Source organism: Dipodomys ordii, unplaced genomic scaffold (genome assembly GCF_000151885.1).
Source record: "Dipodomys ordii isolate 6190 unplaced genomic scaffold, Dord_2.0 Scaffold72, whole genome shotgun sequence".
In the NCBI taxonomy this organism is placed as follows: Eukaryota; Metazoa; Chordata; class Mammalia; order Rodentia; family Heteromyidae; genus Dipodomys; species Dipodomys ordii.
This window is the reverse complement of record NW_012267288.1, coordinates 6060733-6082256: the sequence shown is the minus strand read 5'-3', so window position 1 is coordinate 6082256 and position 21524 is coordinate 6060733. Positions and strand designations below refer to the sequence as shown.

Below are 21524 nucleotides of genomic sequence, written 5' to 3'. Positions count from 1 at the left end.
CCCTTGAACATTCTTGCTTCTCCCTACCAATCCACCCCCGCTTCCCTCACTTTTCTTAATTTTTTAGCATATGTAATGACTTTTTACTCAAGTTGTCTTTAATTTAAATCTTATTTTAAGCCAGTGCCATTTCACACCTATCATCCTAGCTACTCAGGGGGCTTGTTTGAAGCTAGCCTGGGCAGAAATGCCCAGGAGACGCTATCTCCAAAATATCAGATCTGAGGATTGTGGTTCAAAGCCAGCTAGGTAGGACAGTCATTGAGACTCTTATTGCAAATCAACCACCAAAGCCATAAGGTGAGATTAGGCTTACCTGGTGGAGCCCTAGCTTTGAATAAAAAAGCTAAGGGTCAAACATTCAGTCCCTGAGTTCATACCCTGGCATACCCACCCACCCACACACCCACACATACACATAATCATCATCATCATAATCATCATCATCAATGAATAAACAATGAGGGTTTGGGAAATCTTTGCTAGCTATTTTTCTGTATTACTATTTTTAACTCATTGGGGAACAAGTAGATGTTTGTGATGCTCCCACATTCTTCTGATTATAACATAAAACAAATAAAAACAATGAGATAGTTATAATGTATTTCTAATCATTCATGATACTAAATAGATTAATTATTACATTAAACTGCAACATCTGTCAGCAATTTCCCACAGAGCTGAATCTACTTAATTCATCTCACCAGTGTCTGGATGACCACTTTAAAAACTATTGCAAAATTGGGGGAGTAGTGCTCAGTGGTAGTCTGCATACACAATGCATTGGGTATGAAAATCAACACCACTGAAGTGAAATAAAATAAGTTAATTGGATTAATTAATGCTTATATTGTACATACACACTAAAATATGAAAATATGTTTATCTATTTCTGCTAAATAATATTGTTTTCTACCTTTACTTTCTATTCATAAAGTACACAAAGAAATCCATTTTCTACATTATTTAAGTTATTGAAAATATTTGTAGTATATATACTCTTAGGAGCTCTTTGACTACCCCAAAATTGAGCTGTTTTGAAATATTAAAAATTCAGAAATGTGTATTTTTTCTAGTTACTTCTATCAGGATTACATAAGAACAGATAATCTGAGACATTTTAAAGCACTGATATTACATATATGTATATATTTAAATATATTAAAATATGAACTCAGACAGTGGTTTATCCCTGAAATCATAGATATTCAGGAGGCTATTCAAGAGGCTGAAATCTGAGGTTTGCAGAAAGTCCATGAGGCTCTTATTTCCAATAAGTGATTAACTAAATCAATATACAAACAAAAGCTGAAAGTGGAGCTGTGACTCAAGCAGTATAGCTCAAGCCTTAAGCAATAGAAGCTCAAGGACAGTGGTCAGTTCCTGAGTTCAAACCCCAGGACCAGTACCCAAAATCAGTAACTAAAATTAACAAAATAACAGTAAAGAGATCAAAATTATTTACAAAGATCATTTATTAAACTTCTTTTCAAAATACAATAATTGTTGCCGTGCACAAACATATCACATATGAACAGGAATGTATTTTTACTGAACTTAATTTGGAGATATTTGGAATCTTGTCATCTATTCACTTGAAACATTGGCCTCATTTTTCACTTTGTCTAATATCATTACCAATAAGGATAAAGTTTTCCTTGATAGTTAAATCACATCCACAAGAGCTATCATTATTTATAGAAATAAAATCAAACAATGTCTGCCATACAAAGTTCCTTCTGCAAGGTAACTGCATTTCCTATGATCCTAATATTAAGTTTCAAGCTATAAGATAGGAAGAATTTAGGAGCAAGGTTAAGTTTTATAATGTAGTAGCAGCAGCAGTTGAGAGCATATGCAACATAAAGTTTGTTTTGTCTGTGGTACAACAATATGCCCTATCAGACTCTAATGTGTCTTCTTCTACTTGGACATAGGTAAGCATGTGCTGGTCTCTGAATGATAGAGTGTATTAAAAATATAAGAAGCTGTTTCTGGTTGGCAATGTGGCTACCTATTTTCATTAGCTAATATGAATGCATTGCTAAAATTAGTGAAGACAGAAAGATGACTTAAGAGTAATATATACAGAGTTAAAAATACATTTGAAAAAAATCCACTTGGTGATTTCAGGCACTGTGGCTGTTCAGGATAAAATACTTCATGGTCTATACTTGATAGCTATTTAATTTTCAGTGCAAGCAAAAGCAAATATCTGCCCACTGTCATATACATGACCTTGTGCATTTGGAATGTTCAATGTTCAAAATTTTGTCTTTGGTATCTTCATTCTGGAAGCATCTTGAATTTAAAACAACAAGAGAGGTCTTCTCAAATTTGCTCTTGGTAGCAACTTAATTTTCAGTGCAAGCAAAAGCCAACACACACCGTTGTCGCTGCCAGGCATGCAATCAAACAGGTTTGGAATGTTGAAAGCAAGTTCATCTTCTCCACCTTCAATAAGAGGCACTTATTGTAAGAACCTTCACCAACCATCTAACACAGCTGGATGCGATGCCTGGGTTCAATAACCATCACTACCATAGTCATCTCTGTGTAAACGATGATGCCATCACGTTTTCTTCCTGAGAATGGAGCTGGTCCTCTCTGTGGATATCATAAGTGAGCATGCTCTGAGCTCTGGTCGCTGTCGTGACTGTCTTCGTTGGCTAGAGAGTCCCCTGTCTGCTGGAGGGTGGCCGCTCCGATTCCGGAAAGCTCAGACGGCAGAAGTGTGCCCTTTTTCACATTCACCAGTTCTTTTTCTCGGGCTGCAGCTCCTTGCTGCCCTCCCTTAACCCTCTTCCACTTCATCCGCCTATTCTGGAACCAGACTTTAACCTTAAAGAGGAAGGGGGACAGAACAAAACAAAACGAGCAATTAAGATGGCATTCTGTTCTCCTTTAGACATCAAAAAATAAGAAAGTGAAAATGTTTGCATTGTATGCATCAACTGCTTTGTCAAATGGCCACTCCTTGCTACGACTACTTAAAGATAATAAATACGTACTTAAGATAAATAAATAAATAATAATAATACATAGCTTCTCAGAGGCCTGTAAAAGGAAATAAAGTTAGAGCAAAAAAAAACTACTTCAGTATTGAATTTCATCAAGTTGCATGCAAAAGTCTATTTCATATTTTTAATATATGATGCAAAAATAGAGATGAGGAAGCATTCTATCATCAAAGCTGCTGGGGGTATCATTTAAGTTTATAAAGAGTTTCTATGTACTAGAAATCATATATTTGTCTTGGTTAAAGTTTTACACCCTCTCAATTTCTTCTTTGACTTGCCCATCAGTGTTGATTCCTGATCCAATTTACTAGATGCTCCCGAGGCTACGAGGAAGCTACATCTGAAAGGCCATGGATCAAGAAATTGGACCGTGCTTATAGTCCACTTTTAGGAGCAAACCTCAATAAGTAAGTCAAACTATAACAGGCTCAGATGTCCTAAAATCACAATGATAAAGTCAAAAATTTTGCAAATTGACCCTTACAAATCAGAAACTGTTTAGTTCCTGTCGCTGTAAGACATTTTTATTTGACCATTTCACCTCCCACTGTCTGTTTTCTTTTCTTTTAGAATTAGTTATTTTCTGCTTACAACTGTCACTCAAGAGGCAGAGACATGAAGGATTATGGTCCAACACCAGCCCAAGCAGTAAAGTCTGTGAGAATCCACCTCACAAAAACCAGGAAAAAGTCAGCTGAAGATATGGCTCAAGTACTAGAAAGGAAGGCAAGCAAGAACAGGCAGAGTTCAAATCCTGGTGCAAGCAAAAAAGAAAAAAAGAAAAGGAACTTTTATTTCTGAGAAATAGGTTCATAATAAATAATTGTCTACATTTATCAAATGCTGATATGGCGTCATATACTATGTAATTCATATCAGCTCTAGAGGGAATTTTTTGTTTTTGGTTGGTTGGTGGTGGGGCTTAAACTCTGGGCCTGGATGCTGTCCCTCAACTCTTCAGCTCAAAGCTAGCGTTTTACCATTTGAGCCACAGCCCCACTTCTGGTTTTCTGGTGGTTAATTGGAGGTAAAAGTCTCATAGACTTTGCTTCCCAGGCTGGCTTTGAACCTCTATCCTCAGATCTCAACCTCCTGAGTAGCTAGGATTATAGGAGTGAGCCACCGGCCCCCATCTAGAGGGAAAATTTTTTAAAAAATTATAATTGAATGTGGCTAATATATTTAATATGGCTCTTAGGCAGATACAAGTGTGTACATACACACATATATACACACACATGTACACATATATATGCACACAAAAATATTGACAAGCAAACATTTACTAATATAATGATCATCTATTACAGACAAAATTCTACTGGCATCATTGTATCTTGCTTAGGAAGAAATCTACAGCAATGGATCAAAGACCAGGCCAGTATAATGCACTAACATAGAAAAATCATTTCCCAATTTTGCATAGGTTTAATTCCCTGTCCTCCAATGGAGTTCTACTTGATTTACATATTGGCCAACACTTTGAATTATCTGTGGTAGTTTTTAATATAATAACAATCCCCGCTATCTCATAAAAAGTTTTCCTAAATCCATTTAAAGATAATCGACCCTTTCCCTTAATGAAATCTTTCCCCTTGCGTAAATCAAGTTTCCTGGAAGCTGAGGGTGTGCGCCGTTACGTTCCTTTATCAGTTCTGTTGCACTTCTAAAATAAGTCGGAATAGCTAATAGGGAAAATTCTTCTTTGTTTTTCTACATCAGAAACATGTATGCTCTCCATTTTTACTTTAGAGACAATTCTGCTATGTATATGTACATATTGTAAAAGACAAAGTAAGAAGAAATATGCTCAGTTTGTAAAGATATTCATATCATTGATTTTTGCATAACTTCAAATGCTTCACCCAAGTTTCTACAGGTTTCTCAAGTGCTTGTAAGAGAAATTATGAGGTTAAAACCTGTCATGTACTACGGCCTGTACTAGAAGTCATAATAATATATTACATAGTTAATGTTTACATTATTATTTACTTTAAAAAAGACTCAATAGTTGTTTTTATTATATAGCTAGATAAAGATATAAGCTAGTTTTATTATCTCTAGTACAATTTTTCTGGATACTATTAACATCCCTTTAGTTTTATAGTGGAGAACATTGAGATGAACACTCATGATTCATCTGATTACACAGGACAATTTGGTAGATCCTTCCAAAATGTAGTGTTTTTTCATCATTGCTTTGGGCTCCTATTTTTAAAGCTTTCAGGATATAGAAATTAAAGCATATCAATCCTGTGACCTCTGTGCGGTTTTTCTACACTTATTAAATCTACACTTATTTCTTTGTTGAGGAGAAAAATATGCAGTAAATTTACACTTATTTCTTTGTTGTGGAGAGAATATGCAGCAAATCTTTAAAGCCATCATAAATATACAATTCTAAATATGAAAAATACGATATCAAATTTTTAAACGAAACTCAGTTTTGTATTGCTTTCTATATGTGGAACTTCAAACTGATAACATATTTCATTTCTATTAACATTTGCTATCTGAATATATGCAGAAATATAGAGATGCACAAATAAATATGCAATTACATTTGGATATATATATATATACATATGTGTGGATGAAAGCAATTAATCATTATATAGTAGTTGTAATAATTTAGATTTTTTCTTCTTTTCTTTTTTTAGCTTTCACATTAACTTTTTTCTCATAGTCAATTTGTGTGAGTTATTAACAAACTCTCACATTGCCAACTATTGTAGGGCTAGTATTTCTTCTTACATGTAACAAAAACTCACACTCAACAATGAGTTCTGGTTTGTAAAAGAGTTTAAGGCTTTGTTACAAATGAAATAGACACACACAATTTCTACAGAATATTTTCTTTAATGGCTAATGTATGTATTTGATTTAGGAATATCATAAAATTACTAATAGACCAATAAAAACAACAGGTACATAATAGCTTCATCTTATAGAAAGAAGGATTCCCAAAAGTCAAGACTTTCAGTATTATTTGCAAACCTATAAAATATTGGGATAAACTGAAGTAAAAGGAGATATTTGGGGAAGCATGTTTATTCACATCACAGTAATAGCAAAATGTATAAAAGTAATCTAAATTATAAATATTTCTTCTAGTATATTATAACTTGCTAAATATTTTTTTCTATTATATTAAAACTTGCAAATAAAGTATGTAGTTTGGTATCACCTCATTAGCCTAGCTTCATTGACTTAAAAGTAATTGCCTTGGTTTTTTTAGAACAACATTTCATTGTGTGAAAGAAGTATTTTATTGATTTTTTTTAAAAAATTGCAAGTATATTTCATACAATAGTCTGTATTTATAAACAATGCTGAGTGGGTATAATCTGACTGTTCTTCTGTTACTTGGACTTTATTTATTTTTACACTCTAACATCTAATATCCACTGATTCGTAGTGGGTTAAATCAACAGGATGGGTTCCAGTGGGGAGTATAAATACAGTGCAGACCCTTCTCCATGTTAGGGCATTCACAGTCAAGAGAAAGAGACTTACAAATATGACCTTTGTTATGAGCTGTATCTGAGGATTTCGGAATATTTTGAAATGTAGAAAGGCTAGTTTCATATTTTAAAGAACATTCCTAAGCAGTTTACTGTTGTAGTGGTATTGCTAATAATCCCTATTAGAGACACTCACAATATCCGTAGATACACCATCAGGCTCCATTCTGAATCCCAGGGCCCTCTCAGTGTTAGTTGTCACATGGTTAATACAGCAAATGATTTTTCCCCTCTTGGGAAGATCATCTTCTTGTTGTTCTTGGCATCCTTGTGTGTGTTGGGGTTTTTATCCTAATAACCCAGGGTGGAACACTAGGTTCTAAGGAATTGGGTCAACAAATCTTTTGTATACAAATGAGACGTGGAATTGAAACATTTGAGCTTGGTAAATAATATATGAACTTCTGTTATTTTATTTGTGCTTCAAGTCAATTGTATCTACTGGTCTATAAGATTTAGTAAATTCTGGATAAGAGCTTATTATATATTATATATAATATTATATATTATATATAATATTATATATTATATAGCTTATGCTAAGAATCAGAATAAGGATAAAATGTTACTTTTTTAGGAAATCACCAGATTGCAAACTAGCTCTGCAGAGTATTATTCAACAAAGTATTTTTCATAATAAAAGAATAGAAAAGTTTGATAGTAGCGAATATTTTAAAACCTAGTTTTAATTTTTCAAACATCTTAGAAATTTCCATTATTTTACCCCTAGTGAACAAAGTAAGGGTTTAGTATTAAGATTGCTTAGATGATCAGGCTACTCTTCCAATAAACATGAAAATGTGAGTTCACATATTGAATACTTTTGCAAAAAGAGAAAAGGCAAAGGAAATTTTGGTAATTAAATTATATGGATGATATACAACAGAATATCTTTTCTTTTACAAAAAATTATTGTAAGGAAGAATTTTATTACCATTGGCTAAATATTAATTTCAATTTTACTTATTTGTTTGTTTACTGAGGATTGAATCCAGGACCTTGTATATCCTAAAAACAGGCTATTTCAGATGAGCTACATCCTACTGAACTTTAACTCTTTATTTAATTTAGTCTTTCATATTACAATTTTGAAAATGTAAGCTTAAAATATGTTTTGTCTTAGAGTTTGCATTATAACACAGGAGAACAAACATTAAATGTAAATTTTGCTTGTCATGCAATTTCCTTAGTTACTCAGAGGCATGTAAGTTGCAATAAATTTCCATCTATAATAATGCAATAACCCATATTTATATAATACTATAAATGTCTATCTTTCGAAGAAACAAATGAACATAAGCCTAAACATCTGGATGAAAACTAAAAACTTTAGTGACATATCCAGATGTCTCCAAACATCTGGAATTTGTAGACTTAATATTCCAAATGTTTCCATTTTTATCTGAGTATGTGAAATAGTGTAGTCACTGTCTAAGAAATATTTATTCACATATTTAGATGTGAATGTACCCAAAGAATAACTGTACAAATATGATTTTCAGATTCAATTAGTGCCTCCCCAGGGATTGTTTGCCCATGTCAATTAACTAGCACACCCGATGTGATAGACCCAGCCTACATAAGTCATGCGTATAGCCAACACTCCAAATGAAGGATTTGAACCATGTATGCTTGATGTCAAAATAAAACATTAAGACAACAATACCATTGAATTCTTGTTATCTGAATAGATGGATTTGTGTCTGATTAAAAGAAAAAATCATATTACTATTTAGAAGAAGCAGATTGAAGTCATTAATCAGCTGTCATTTCTGCATTAGCATATTGAGGTTGGAAGGTGTCTGTGTAGATATTGCAGCATGTGGACATGAGGCAGTGGGTCATGCTAAATCTCCAGTATCTGTTTACAAGGCTAACTCTCAACTTTATTCTTTATCTTAGCACAATAATTATGACTTTGCAAACCTATTTCTTCCTCTACAATTTTCTGTTCTGGGCCTTCTTTTTCCCCCCTCTGTTTTTTTCTTACAAATCATGCCAATTACTATAGCCATAAAAATTTACTACTTCTCATATATTTGAAGAAACTGAATAAACATTAGCTACTGTCAACCACTGGCAAATAATATTTAGAATAAGATATAAATCTTTATTAAAAACAACAAATAAAATCATCCATAAATAATTTTATATTTAAGGGTACTATTGCATGATAATGGTATATTGCTTCTTCCTTTTTCCAAAAATGAAGTCAAAGTAACCTTTTACATCATTAATAAATTGTTAGAGTATCTATATATTTTAATTTAGTTTTTGATAAATATAACACTAGGACAATATTATATGTGGTATATAGCATATAAATATGTAATATATAAGAACACTATAAATTATACAGTATATATAAATGTATTATATATTAATACAGTATATAGTAAATAATTATATATTTTATATATAATATATTATATATTTATATATCATGTCCCATATTCTGTCATTTCTGATAAAATTAATTCAAACTGTCTATTTTATTATGAACATACATTAAAAATTCAATATTCCTAATCTTATTTTCACATAAGTACAAAACACAGATATTTGCTTAAGCACATTATGAATAAATGACTTTTATAAACTAAGTGAAAACATAAACGTAAATTAGCTGCTTTTCTTTGTTATTGTATTAGAAAAAGCAAGACTTAAACAAATGGACCTTTTGCTTTTGGAGCCACTACTTTGTACCTACATTATTCAAACTTCTGAGGCCAACTAGTATAAAACTTTGCTTTAACATAAAGCATACCCTACAGAACAATGCTTAACAACAATTAGAAAAATACCACTATCAATACATATTGTTTAGATTAATAGCATCTCATCAACTTATACATAAAATGGAATATAAATATTTCCTGCTTTGAAATTAAGAAACTCATTAAGAGCAATGGGTGACAATGTTGTCAGACATCTTGGACCTATAGTATTTTGTGGAACGGGATCTTCTTTGTACAACTACTTAAAGATATAATAATTAAAAATGTAAATAAGCAAAATAAGAAATTAAGAAACTCATCATTCTTATAAATAAGGAGTCATAGACCATCGGTAATTTGCTATGATACTAGTTTTCTGTTTTGAGTGTATACGAGCCTTTAGTACCTTGGCCATTGTGCTTATTAGATTTAGAGAGTATTACCAGACACCTAAGATTATTATGATAACATTAAAAAGACAATTATTATTATTAAATAAATACACATTGATTCTTAAAATAGTCAATAATTCCAATGATTAGACAAAGGTGAAAAATTAGAAATATACATAAATGTATGTGTATGTGTATGTCCATTATAAAAACAACTGACAGTGGGATTCTAAATTCTCGTCAATTATGAATTGAATGTATTTCTGTTTCATGAGGAAACTTGGGAATACAGGAACCACTGACACAAAGTCTTATATAGTCACATCTCTACAGACTACCAGTTCTTTTAGGCCTGACTTTATTACTTTATAGCTGTCACAGAATATTTGCATATATGGATCTGAAAATCTATATGTATATGATAAAAAAATCTATATGACCATATAGATGATGCTAAACAAAATGATCTCCAAGAAATGGACACAAAAGGTTTTGTGTTGTTCTTGTTATTTGTAATGTACTATGCAATTTTTTGTTCTTTTATATGCTCTTCCCCCTATGGTATATCTCCTGTTGTCACTATATTTGATTTTGGTACCTGGTATTTTATATACGTCTATTTGAATGAGAGAAGGGAAGGGGCACAACAGAATGGTGAGACAAAAAACAAGGGGGAAACCAATGAGAAAGTGATATACAAAAGACAATATATTGGAAATGATCTGTACAACTTGACAGGGGGGTTGGAGGAAGGGGAAGCAGGAGAAAATGAGGGAAGGCATAATAAGTTTGACAATAATTATACTTATTCAAGAAATGTACTTATTACCTTACGTATCTAACTGTAACTCCTCTGTACATCACCTTGACAATAAAAAAATAAATTTATACACAAAAGTTTCATGGCCTTTTCAAAATACCTATAAATTTCTAATTTAGTACTCGTTTAAATAACATCTCAAAAAACCGTATATATGGGAGAGTAGTGTAAAAAATGGTGTGTTTCAAATTGTCTTTCACTGAGATAGTTCAGTTAGCTGAACACTGAACTAATCAAACATTTTTATGTCTTTCCAAGTGACTTAAATACTGGTGTCATGAAATTAATGAATCTTTTCAAATCAGGAGTTAGACAGGTAGTCTTTATCAATTTGGATAGACAATATGCTAAATAGCTAGGTGTATTCCTAGAAATGTATAGAAATAATCCTGCTAAGAGGAGGAATTATATTAAACAGTAGAGCAAAAGATGAAGTGCTATATATTTGGTACAAAAAAATCTCATTTTTGGCATCCAAGAATGGATGACTATTTTGAAAACACTTGGCTTTGTACACGTGATGATTTATGAGTAACAAACAAGGTATAATGTCTCTCTGGTGTAGATGATCCAACTAGGTGGGATTTCCCATTTATCTTGGCAGAGAGGTACATGAATCTGTTTATTCCAGTAATTTTAACTATTTAACAAATCTGCAGCATTGTTCCTTTGATTAGCTTTGTGGTGAAAAAAGGTTTATAAATAAGAAGAGTCTGTTATTTCTTCTTTATTTGGCAACATTCACTCTAGAAAAATATCCACTTTAGAAGGCATTTCATCTGCTCATACAGCTGCCAGGGTGCTTCTTCCCACTGTGAGATACAAATGTTGTGGAAGCATTCTCCACATTCATCAGGATGGAGAAAAATAATAAAAAAAACTTTGTTCAACTTAAAAATACCTTGTGATATTAACTTATTAGGACTGAAAGGCTTTTCAATGTATTCTGAGTGACTCTGTCAAAGAATACTAGTTGTTGATCTTCAGTACATGAAAATACATTTATAAATTGAAAATTATATGTTGGAAGATTACTAAACTAATAACATCCATAGAACATTATAATATAATATAGTTCAAAGTTCAACTTTGTTTTGGAGTCTCCCTTTGTACTTAACATAAAATAATTTTCTGGGCTGGGCAGGTGGCAGAGAGTTTGCCTTGCATGCATGAGGCCCTGGGTTCGATTCATCAGCACCACATAAGCAGAAAAAAGCCGCAAGTGGTGCTATGGCTCAAGTGGTAGAGCACTAGCCTTGAGATAAAGAGCTGAGGGAGAGCACCCGGCCCAGAGTTCAGACCACACAACCAACCAAAAAATATTTCTTTAATGTTTCTTGAATGTTCTTTAGTGTTTTGTTAACAGGAAATTATTTTGCAAGTCTTTCTATCTCTGTCTCTTTATTTCTGTTTCCTTCTCTGTCTCATATTTTGGCCAGATGAAGCTGAAAAATACTTATAAAGGGAATTATAGACACACCTCAACATTCATTATGGAAAACAGCAACATTATGTAACTTCTTTGTGAGATTTAATGACTATTCTTCAAGTAGCAATAGGAAAATTCAAGTTCCAAATAATGTTTAAAGGTACAATGTATCATACATTTTTTCTAAAGATATACCTAATAATTATGGAAATTTCCTATAGCCTATCCTAAAATGGGCAGCCCATATATTCCTCAGAAAATGTAGGCATAGCTACAAATAGTATGCTGTTTATAGAATAAATAATTTATAGGTAAACATATAATATTTCTAGAGATAAGAACTAGATGATAAGGACCAGTTCTAATTTTAAAGTAAATTTGTATGTATATGGAATTTTTTTTAAATTTCTATTATAGATCAAGAATATTTATTTTTTTTCCTTTTTTTTTATTTGTGAACATACTGTACAGAGGGGTTACAATTACATGGGCAGGATAATGCGTACATTTCTTACCAAGCATTGAAGCCTCCTCCTTTGGTTTACCCTTCACATCCCTTCCCAGCCTCCCCCCCCCCCCCCAATCCCAACCCTTCTCCTTCCCCCCTCTTCCCCCCCCCCGGAACCGACGTTGTAAAGATCGTTTTGGACATGACAACTTGTACTTCTCGTTGTTGCATCAGGTCCACCTGTATCCTTAAGATCAAGAATATTTAATATTCATCTTTCTTTGCTATATATGTATGCATTATGTCTGTGCATTTGTTCAGTTAAAGTCAAAAAACATATTCCAGACTTAGTGAATGTTATCAACAGAAGGAAAATATAAATTTAGAGATATTTTGGTGTGTATGTTTTGTTACTTGACTAAATCTTACAAATTTTTAAATATAGAAAAGTATTACATAATTAAAATGTTCAGATGTAAATCTATAATTAGGACATTTTACATGCTGAAATCATATGAGGATTTTTAAAGGGTAAATGTAGTCAAGATAAATATTATACAGATAAGCTTTATCATATTAGAGAAAAGTCAAAGTAATGGAATGATTATGTATTAGTCTGAGTGATTATTGTCCTCCAAATTTCTACGTTGAAAACCTAGTTCTCAAAGTATTGTATTAGGACTAGTGTCTTTAGAAGGTGATTAGACTGTGAGAGCAGTTCCCTCATTAATTATTCTTATGAAAGAGACTTTGGAGAGTTAGGTAACCCCTCTCGTCATATAATACTATAATAAAATGATGATTGGCTGTGAGGAAACATCAACTAACCACCTACCAAATCTCTAGAGCCTTGAACTTGGACTTTCCATCAGCCAGAACTTCTCTTGTTTATTAGTCACTTAGTCTAAAGCAATTTGCTGTAGCAGCTCCAACATAAACAGATAAGCTGAATCCCATTTTACAAGGATGGATTTAAAGGAATCCGTTTACCTTCTGTCTGAGGCCCAAACTTTGAGAAAATAAACTAAAATGATTTCACCTAATGAAGGGCTTGACTTTTTAGAGGACTATGCTAATGGGTCTTCAAGAATCGCAAAACTGATAGTTGAAGCATGGAACATTTTTTTCTGATAAATTCAGCAATAAAATTCCACCAGAAAAAAATAAAAATAAAGCCTTGAGATTCTTAATCTACTGGATCATCACAGAAGTTTAGAAATAAAATTATCACTTAGCATATTCTGAATATTCTCAATTCAGCCCTATCTTGGTATTGAATACTTGTCATGTTTGTCAATAGTTGTTCAGCTTTTTAGTATTCTGTGACTTCTAGCATTTATTTGTCTAGCTGATTTTGAGAAAATTTTATTTCCAGCACCTAGCCCAATAGCCTAGATAGGTCGATCGATCGATAGATCTATAGATAGATATCTTTATAGCTAGATAGATATAGCTAGATAGGTATAGTGATATATAAACAAGTGAATTAATTCAACATGAATTTCATAATAAATATTTATACATTAGAGGATAGCTGTGTCTTGAAGTTCATGCTAAAACTCTTCCAAATTCATTTTACCATAAAAATCTGAGCAAAAGAAAGAGCAAACTCTTAGTTTCGATTCCATTCCCAAGAAGCTTGGCACTTCTGTATGAATACACAATTCCAAGTGACTAATTTTAGATTTTAATTCAGATAGTTTTAGCAAAAATTTAGTTCTTTCTCATTAATTCATACATGTCTTCTAAAAATATAGTTCTGACTAGAAACCAAGGTCCACATGCATACATCATTATTGTTTTGTCAAACTTTACTAAAATTTTACAGAATAAAAATCTTTACATTATCAAATTTTTATTTTTTTTGAAAATTCAATTATTTCCTCAAGATTTTGCTTGTTTTTTTTTCTCCTAAGGAGGTGGCTTTTGTATTAATTATCAATGGATTCCTGTATTAAAACCCAGCTTGGTCAGATAATCTGAAACAGGATACTACATTGATAAATATATGTAAGCAGGAGCTTGAAAAACACTTTGATTATGAGAATTTTCTGTCTCGGTGTTCTGAGTAATAGCTCTAGTAACCATTGCAAAGTTTCAGGTTATTACAAGAAAAAAATATAAGCAACAAAGACTGAGGCTCAATCTTGGAGCTCAAGCTTAGGCAGCTTAGTCGGTGACCATCTGAGCACAGGTCTACATGGATGGAGGAAAGGCTGACAAGTCCAGTTCAAAACTCTCACCCACAAAATTCCAAGCAAACAGAATGTTATTGTATAAAGCCACCTGTATTTGGGGTGCTATATTGGACAGCAAAAACAAAACCTTCAAAAAGATCAGTTTCTAAAATTGGGTATGCATGGATACATGCATATGTATTACAAAATGTTTTTAATCATAGTTCTTTTCCAACCAGGTCAAGTCATCTCAGAAGAAAGAATAGCCAAAATGCCTTCAAACTTCTCAAAACATATGTATGAAATTGTTTTTTAAAAGAAATTATTTTCAAAGCTGAGTGTCAGTGGTTCACTTCTGTAATCCTAGCTACTTGGGAGGCCGAGATATCATGGTTCAAGGCCAGCTCAAGCAGGAAAGTCCATGAGACTTTTATCTCCAATTAACTGCTAGAAAGCCAGAAGTGATATTGTGGTTCAGAGTGATAGAGGTTTAATCTTGAGTGAAAAATCTCAAGGATAGCACCCAGGTCCTAAGTTCAATCCCCACAAATGACAAAAAAAGAATATTATTTTCACAAAAATTATGTGACATCATATTGTATATCCAAATAACAAAAAACGACTATAAACTATCCCTAGATTAATAAGCACAAAATCTCAGCTCTGCTTTTGGCTGCACATATAGCACTGTATAGATGGAAAATAGACTGTAGTTTCTTACTTCCTTTATGTGTTCCATAAAACATGGCTGCATTTCCTGGAATTTGCCTTCTCTGTGTGCATGAATATATGGACTGTTCCCGAATATTTACTTTTCAGATCCCAGATGAAATATAAAGGTCAGCTAAGATGTTAAGCGAAATGAACCCCAAGATAGGGACACAAGTGATTTTTTCTTTCTTGCTATTGTTTCTAATGTATTTATGAGGTACTATGTGATTTTTTTATTGCTTTGTATGTCCCTCCCCCATGGTATAACCCCTGATTTCACTGTATTTGATGTTGGTATAATTTGGGGAGGGGAAGGGAAAAAACAAATGGTTTAACTGGGGATACAAATTGACCCATTGTAACAATGAGATGTACAAGAGGCCATGTCGAAAAACGAACATTACAATTGGGGGGGGGTGTAGATGAGGAGGTGGGAGGGACAGGATGGTGGGGGAAAAACAAAGGATGAGCAACAATGCTGGATAGAAAATGTACTCATTGCCTTGCTCATGTAGCTGTGACCCCTCTGTACAGAATTTTCACAATAAAAAACTTATTAAAATATACAAATAAAATAGTTGTCTAATTTTTGGTCCTATTTTCCAATATGTTAAATGCCGAGAACTTAGAGGAAGAACTTTGTGTGTCAAGATGAGGGGAAGGAAATTTTGTGCTCCATACTCAGGGACTAGTCATAATATTTAATAAAATGTAAACTGCCAATAAATAAAACCACATAAAAGTGTTCCTCTGTGTGTTTCCATTACTCAGAATAGCCTACCAAACCTGAAATCTGAACATTAACAGAAAATGATGATTTAAGTAATTGGAGAAAGTCTCATAAAATATATACTCACTTGTCCACACCCTGTGTATATTTTCTGGTCCCAATTGGGATTTCTGGAAGAGGTATGTATAGTCAAAGAGGAAATGAACTCCAGCCCCAAGGGTGCCAGTCATATTTGCACTGTCCATAATGTTGTTTGCATTTTCCTTTCAGCAAATGTTTTTCTAAATTTTAGTGACTGTTAACCATCAGTAGACTAGTGTCTCCTAGGGCAAAGTGGAAACTTTGAAGTGGACTGGCTATGTGTTCTGATGGAATACATCATTTGTCATTCAAAAAAGTCTAAGAAATGGACATATAAATTAAAATATTTTGTTCTAATTCACTGGGGTCCACAGATCATTAACAGTTGTAAGGTTTTGTTTAAGTACCAGAATTTTAAATTACTGGGACTCACACAATTGTAAAATCATTCTGGCAACAGAACGGCAGTATTTACCAATGACCTATGTCCCCTTGGCCTCCAACCACTACCTAGACTTCTTGTACGTAATTTGTACCTAAGTTGCCATTTGCAAACCTTAGAGTGTGACTGGAAGGAAGCCAGATCATTTCCAGATAAAAACATTTAGAGGTCAGTGCATGAACTTGGAACCTTGTCTTACCTCCTATGTTTACCAAGGACACCACATGTTAAGGCCCAAGATGGCCAGATGGAGTCTGTAAGTGAGTGTTTGAATTCTGGAGTTGTAGAGATTTTATGTAAGCAAATAATGATGCTGAGAGTGTTCTACCATTGAAGTTAGAGGGTTATTGTTTTATTCCAGCGTAACAGACTTGATCCTGAGCAGTACTTGTGGCTACATTGGAGATTTTGAAAGGTAAGTACAATAAATCCCTCATCATATGACCTCACTATATTAAAAATGATATTTTCAACCCAAAATACAGATGGACAGCATCACAGAATAAAGTGTTTCTTCTTAAATACAACAAATCTAAATATTTTCCTTAAAATATTATTATATTATCTTTGACATTTTTAAATGATTTTTCTTACCAGAGTGTTCTTTATGTAATAATGCATCCAGTTTGTGGTGGTTACAAACTAGGATCTAAATATTTCACAAATGACAGAAGATTGTTGACTCAAACCAAGTAAAAAGATTACATAAGGAAAGGTTCTAACTTTACCTGTCTTTCAGTGAGATCTAGATTCACTGCTATCTCATATCGTCTCAGTCGGGTCAAATAATTATGATGGGCAAATTCTGCTTCAAGTTCTCTGATTTGCTCTTTGGTAAAAGCTGTCCTTTCCTTCCTTGGTTTGCTGTTGACTTCTGACTTGTAATTTCCTTCCTGGGAGTCTGAAACAAAAGAATAAAAGATTAAGTAAATTCATTCAAATATATGCAGTCACATCTTTCATAGGTACCTTGCGCCCTACCTTTCTGTGTACTTTGCTAGAACAGAAGACAAACAAAAGAAATAAGGTTGATTTCACTTGATAGGTGAAAATATACAGTTTTGTTTTATTTACTTCCCTCCAATAACTCACAGCCTGATTATGGAAGCATTTAATTTACTTCACACAAAATATAGACAAAATTGTTGGCTGTTTATAACGTATTATTATAATAGTAAAACAAACCAAGCCTCAGTAGGAAATGATTATAGATAAGAAATGTTGCCTTAACACATGTATTTAAGATATAAGCATGCTCAAACTCAAAAGAAGAAAAACAGCACACAGATCTGTTACCAATCAAATGTTTAATGACCAGTTATAAGAGTTGAATTGGACACATGTATAAGTGTCTGAATACTTATGTCTTCTTCTATTTAAGTAGGATCATATTTCTGATTTATTATGAAAAGTGATGGTTCACTGTAAATTTATATAGAAAATTATAGAGAATATATTATTTAAAACAATAAAATATAAATAGCTTCAAATGTTTTTTCCATTATATGTAAGTATAAAATGTTTTTTCATTATATATAAGTATATATAATTATATATTGTTAAAAAGTTGTACAATGTCTATCACAATGTATCTATATTATCTAATTTTATGATGACACTATAAAAAAGCCAATAACTTGAAGCACATGAATCTAACTTTTCTTTTTGGAAATCAATACATAATTGACCTATAGTGTTTTTTCTTATGATAAAACTTAAGGGAGATGTTTATCATTCTGATGCCCTTGGGACATGGACTAAAAGATTAGGCTTAATACACTAAGCAGAGCATGTATCTATAATGGAAAGATATCAGCATACATCAAGTATCCCAGTTCTGGTAACTCATGTCACATTTATCCTTAGTAAAATACGAACCCAAACAAGATTTTTTTAAAATCATAGTGTTCATCACACTACTTATGATTTCTAAGTATTTTTGTCATTAAATGAGCTATGATACTATCATCAGATGGAAAACACATAAGTCTTCCATGAGCCCAGTGATAGGATTATATAGGAAAATGAGCAAAGATACAGTGATATTTTCATTGCATTTCTGAAATTTTTCTTAGTATCAATTAGTTGTACAAGAAAGTTACATTTTGTGAATGCAATACCCATATGTAAATACCATGTTATTTTGAGCACACACACACACACACACACACACACACACTCACTCACCTTCCTCCCTCCTCCTCCTCATTTTTCAAAACAGTCTCAACAGCCTTCATTGTTCCATTTAAACTCATGTATTGGGACCACATTCACCCTTTTTGTTAACTCTCTCTCTGTTCCCTTACCTCCCCCCACTAATTTCCAAATACCAGACGCACATGTTTCACCTTCCTGGACATTCATTTCTGCTAAAGTTCATGTTATTTGCAGAAGAGATATCACTGTAGTATTTCATACATACAAATACTGCACTTTAATTGGGCTGGCCACTGTACTTTCATGTATTTGTGCTAATGCCAGTCCCATATGTTTTATTATTCAACAGCTTCTGTAAGTTTGGTTTGTCCATCTCTTCTTTTTTTTGGCTGGTCCTGGGGCTTGAATTCAGGGCCTGGCACTATCCCTGGGCTTCTTTTGTTCAAAGCTAGCACTCTACTGCTTGAGCCACAGCACCATTTCCAGATTTTTCTGTTTATGTGGTACTGAGGAATCAAACCCAGGGCTTCAAGCATGTTAAGCAAGCACTCTATCACTAAGTCACATTCCCAGCCCTGGTTTGTCCATCTCTATTCATGATGCAATGTACTTTGGCATTGGTAATTATCTAGCATTATCTTTTGTTTTTCCCCCCACTTCTAATCCCTCACGTATTTCCACAATAACACAATTGATAAATATAATATAGGATGGATTAAAAATGGTTTTATCTATGCTTGTTGTTTTATCTAGTGGTACTGAAGTACACTGAGCAGCACAAAAACTGATGTGTGTGTGTGTGTGTGTGTGTGTGTGAAGTCTAACTAAAGAGGGCTCTGCCTAATAGAAATCCACTAGACAGGGCACTTTAATGTAAACACATTTATTTTTATTCTTACCAGCATATATGTTGACCACATGTAGAGATTTTTAGGATTATCATCAGCAGTAGCAATAGCTTACATCAACATCTGAGCATGTTGCAAATCTTTTGCCTCTCATAGACCAAGGAGGTTTCAATGGCTTGCACACTGGCCCTGTCTAAAACTCTTCATCATTCACAATCTAGGCTTGTCACTTATTTTCATGCTGACTGGACTCCTCCTATCTTAGCAAGTCAAAGGGGATTTTATCCAATGTAAAATCTCTTTTGTGATAAGGCACACACATGTTGGTTTCACCCCATAGAAAACCACTGAGAGTAGATGAGTTATACAACAAATCAGCTGTGACCACACAGGTAAGTATATTTTACACAACTCCAACGTCCTTGGCTCAGAATAGAAACTGACCCACAGTTCATCACACACTTGTATAGCCACATTATTTGCCAACATCCACACCATTGAAGTATTGAGTTATTCTGGCATTGTGTGAACAAAACTTCAAAATAAATGCTTTAAAACAAATTTTCAAGCTGGGCTTCATTTTAATTTGAGTATTAGATATCAAGCCCATTTCTTTCTTTTTGATCTGTCTCTACATTGAAAGTTATTTTAAGATTCACAGTTGGTTCCAAGCATAATATTACATGCCTGTCATCCTAGCTACTCAGGATCAATCACAGCTCAATGCCAGAAAAGTCCTTGAGACTCATCTCCAATTAACTACCAAAAAAGCCAGAAGTAAAGGTGTGGGTTAAGTGGAAGAGCCAGTCTTGAATGAAAAAACTAAGAGTCAGTGACCAAGCCTCTAGGTTGAACCCCTAGTACTCACACACACACACACACACAAAATAAACACACACACACACACACACACTTATTTCCATGGATTGTTCTAGAAAATCACAAACTATATCATGGCACAGAATATTCTGATAATAAGTCTCTCTCAGAAGTATTTATTTTTCCATGTGAATCAAAGGAACTTATTTGTCACTTTGGAGCTACTCTGCCTAAAATCAGTGGTTAATTAGTCCTTAGATGTAGACAAGTCTTTTCCCTTCAGTCAAACAATTCTGGAAACCAATGGCAAAGACAGCACATTTTTCTCATGAACAATTCAATTTGAATGATTCATGGTTCGCACAGTCTCTTATGTAAGCATGAATGAACAAATTCACATTGAGAAAAGTCTATTAACTTTATTTGTTTTTGTTTCTCTGAAGCCAATCTCTTCTCATTTTTGCAATATTCAATAATACTTTGTAAGTACACACACACACACACACACACACACACACACACACACACGTAAGATCTACCTGCACAACCCTTCTAACCAGAAGTCTACAACAGCATATTTATATATTCACTATTTGGATTTAAACAAAGTCTGGCCATAACTCAGCACTTATATCCAAAAATCATTTACTGAATGCCTGACCCCCTAACCAAAATTGCTCCAAGTGAAATCCAGTGCCTAAAATGAAGCAAGCTATATACACTTACATTTACAACAATTGCCAAAGGAATTATTAAGTTTCAGTAAATACAAAGAAGAGTAGGCTTGTCCTTTTTGGCATCAGCATGGAACAGGACTATCAATGGAATTGAGATAGAACTGATATCCATTAATTCAATGGAATTTTATTATGATATATGTGACTCTTATAGTTTACAACAACATTGTACCCACTCCATTGGAATGCAGTATCTATGTGTGTATGTATGTATATATATGTGTGTGTGTGTGTGTGTGTATATGTATATCTATGCTTTGATACAGTGTTTTTAAGTTTATCACTTGTGAACCAAGAAGTCTCACTCTATTGGAATGCAATTTTGGACTGTTTTCTGAGTTTTTTTTTAATATTATTGCTTTTTATACAGTATTTTACTAAAGTTTTTCACTGTGGACCAAGTAGTCTCTGCTCTTTTCACCTGATGAGCTATTCCTTGGTAGAAAATAGGTAGGAGATTGGGACAAGGCTT

At 33.3% G+C, this 21524-nt stretch overlaps 1 protein-coding gene across 1 annotated transcript in view; it reads right to left on the bottom strand.

Moving 5' to 3' along the window:
* Positions 1-1482: 1482 nt before the first annotated feature.
* Positions 1483-21524, bottom strand: part of Meox2 (mesenchyme homeobox 2) — a 57335-nt gene continuing 37293 nt past the window's right edge. Inside the window, exons 2-3 of the mRNA XM_013024000.1 lie at positions 17220-17392; positions 1483-2841 (exon numbers count right to left, since the gene is read on the bottom strand). Of these exons, the coding sequence (XP_012879454.1) occupies positions 2617-2841; positions 17220-17392 (398 nt within the window). The 3' untranslated portion in view covers positions 1483-2616. The remainder of the gene's footprint in view (positions 2842-17219; positions 17393-21524) is intronic.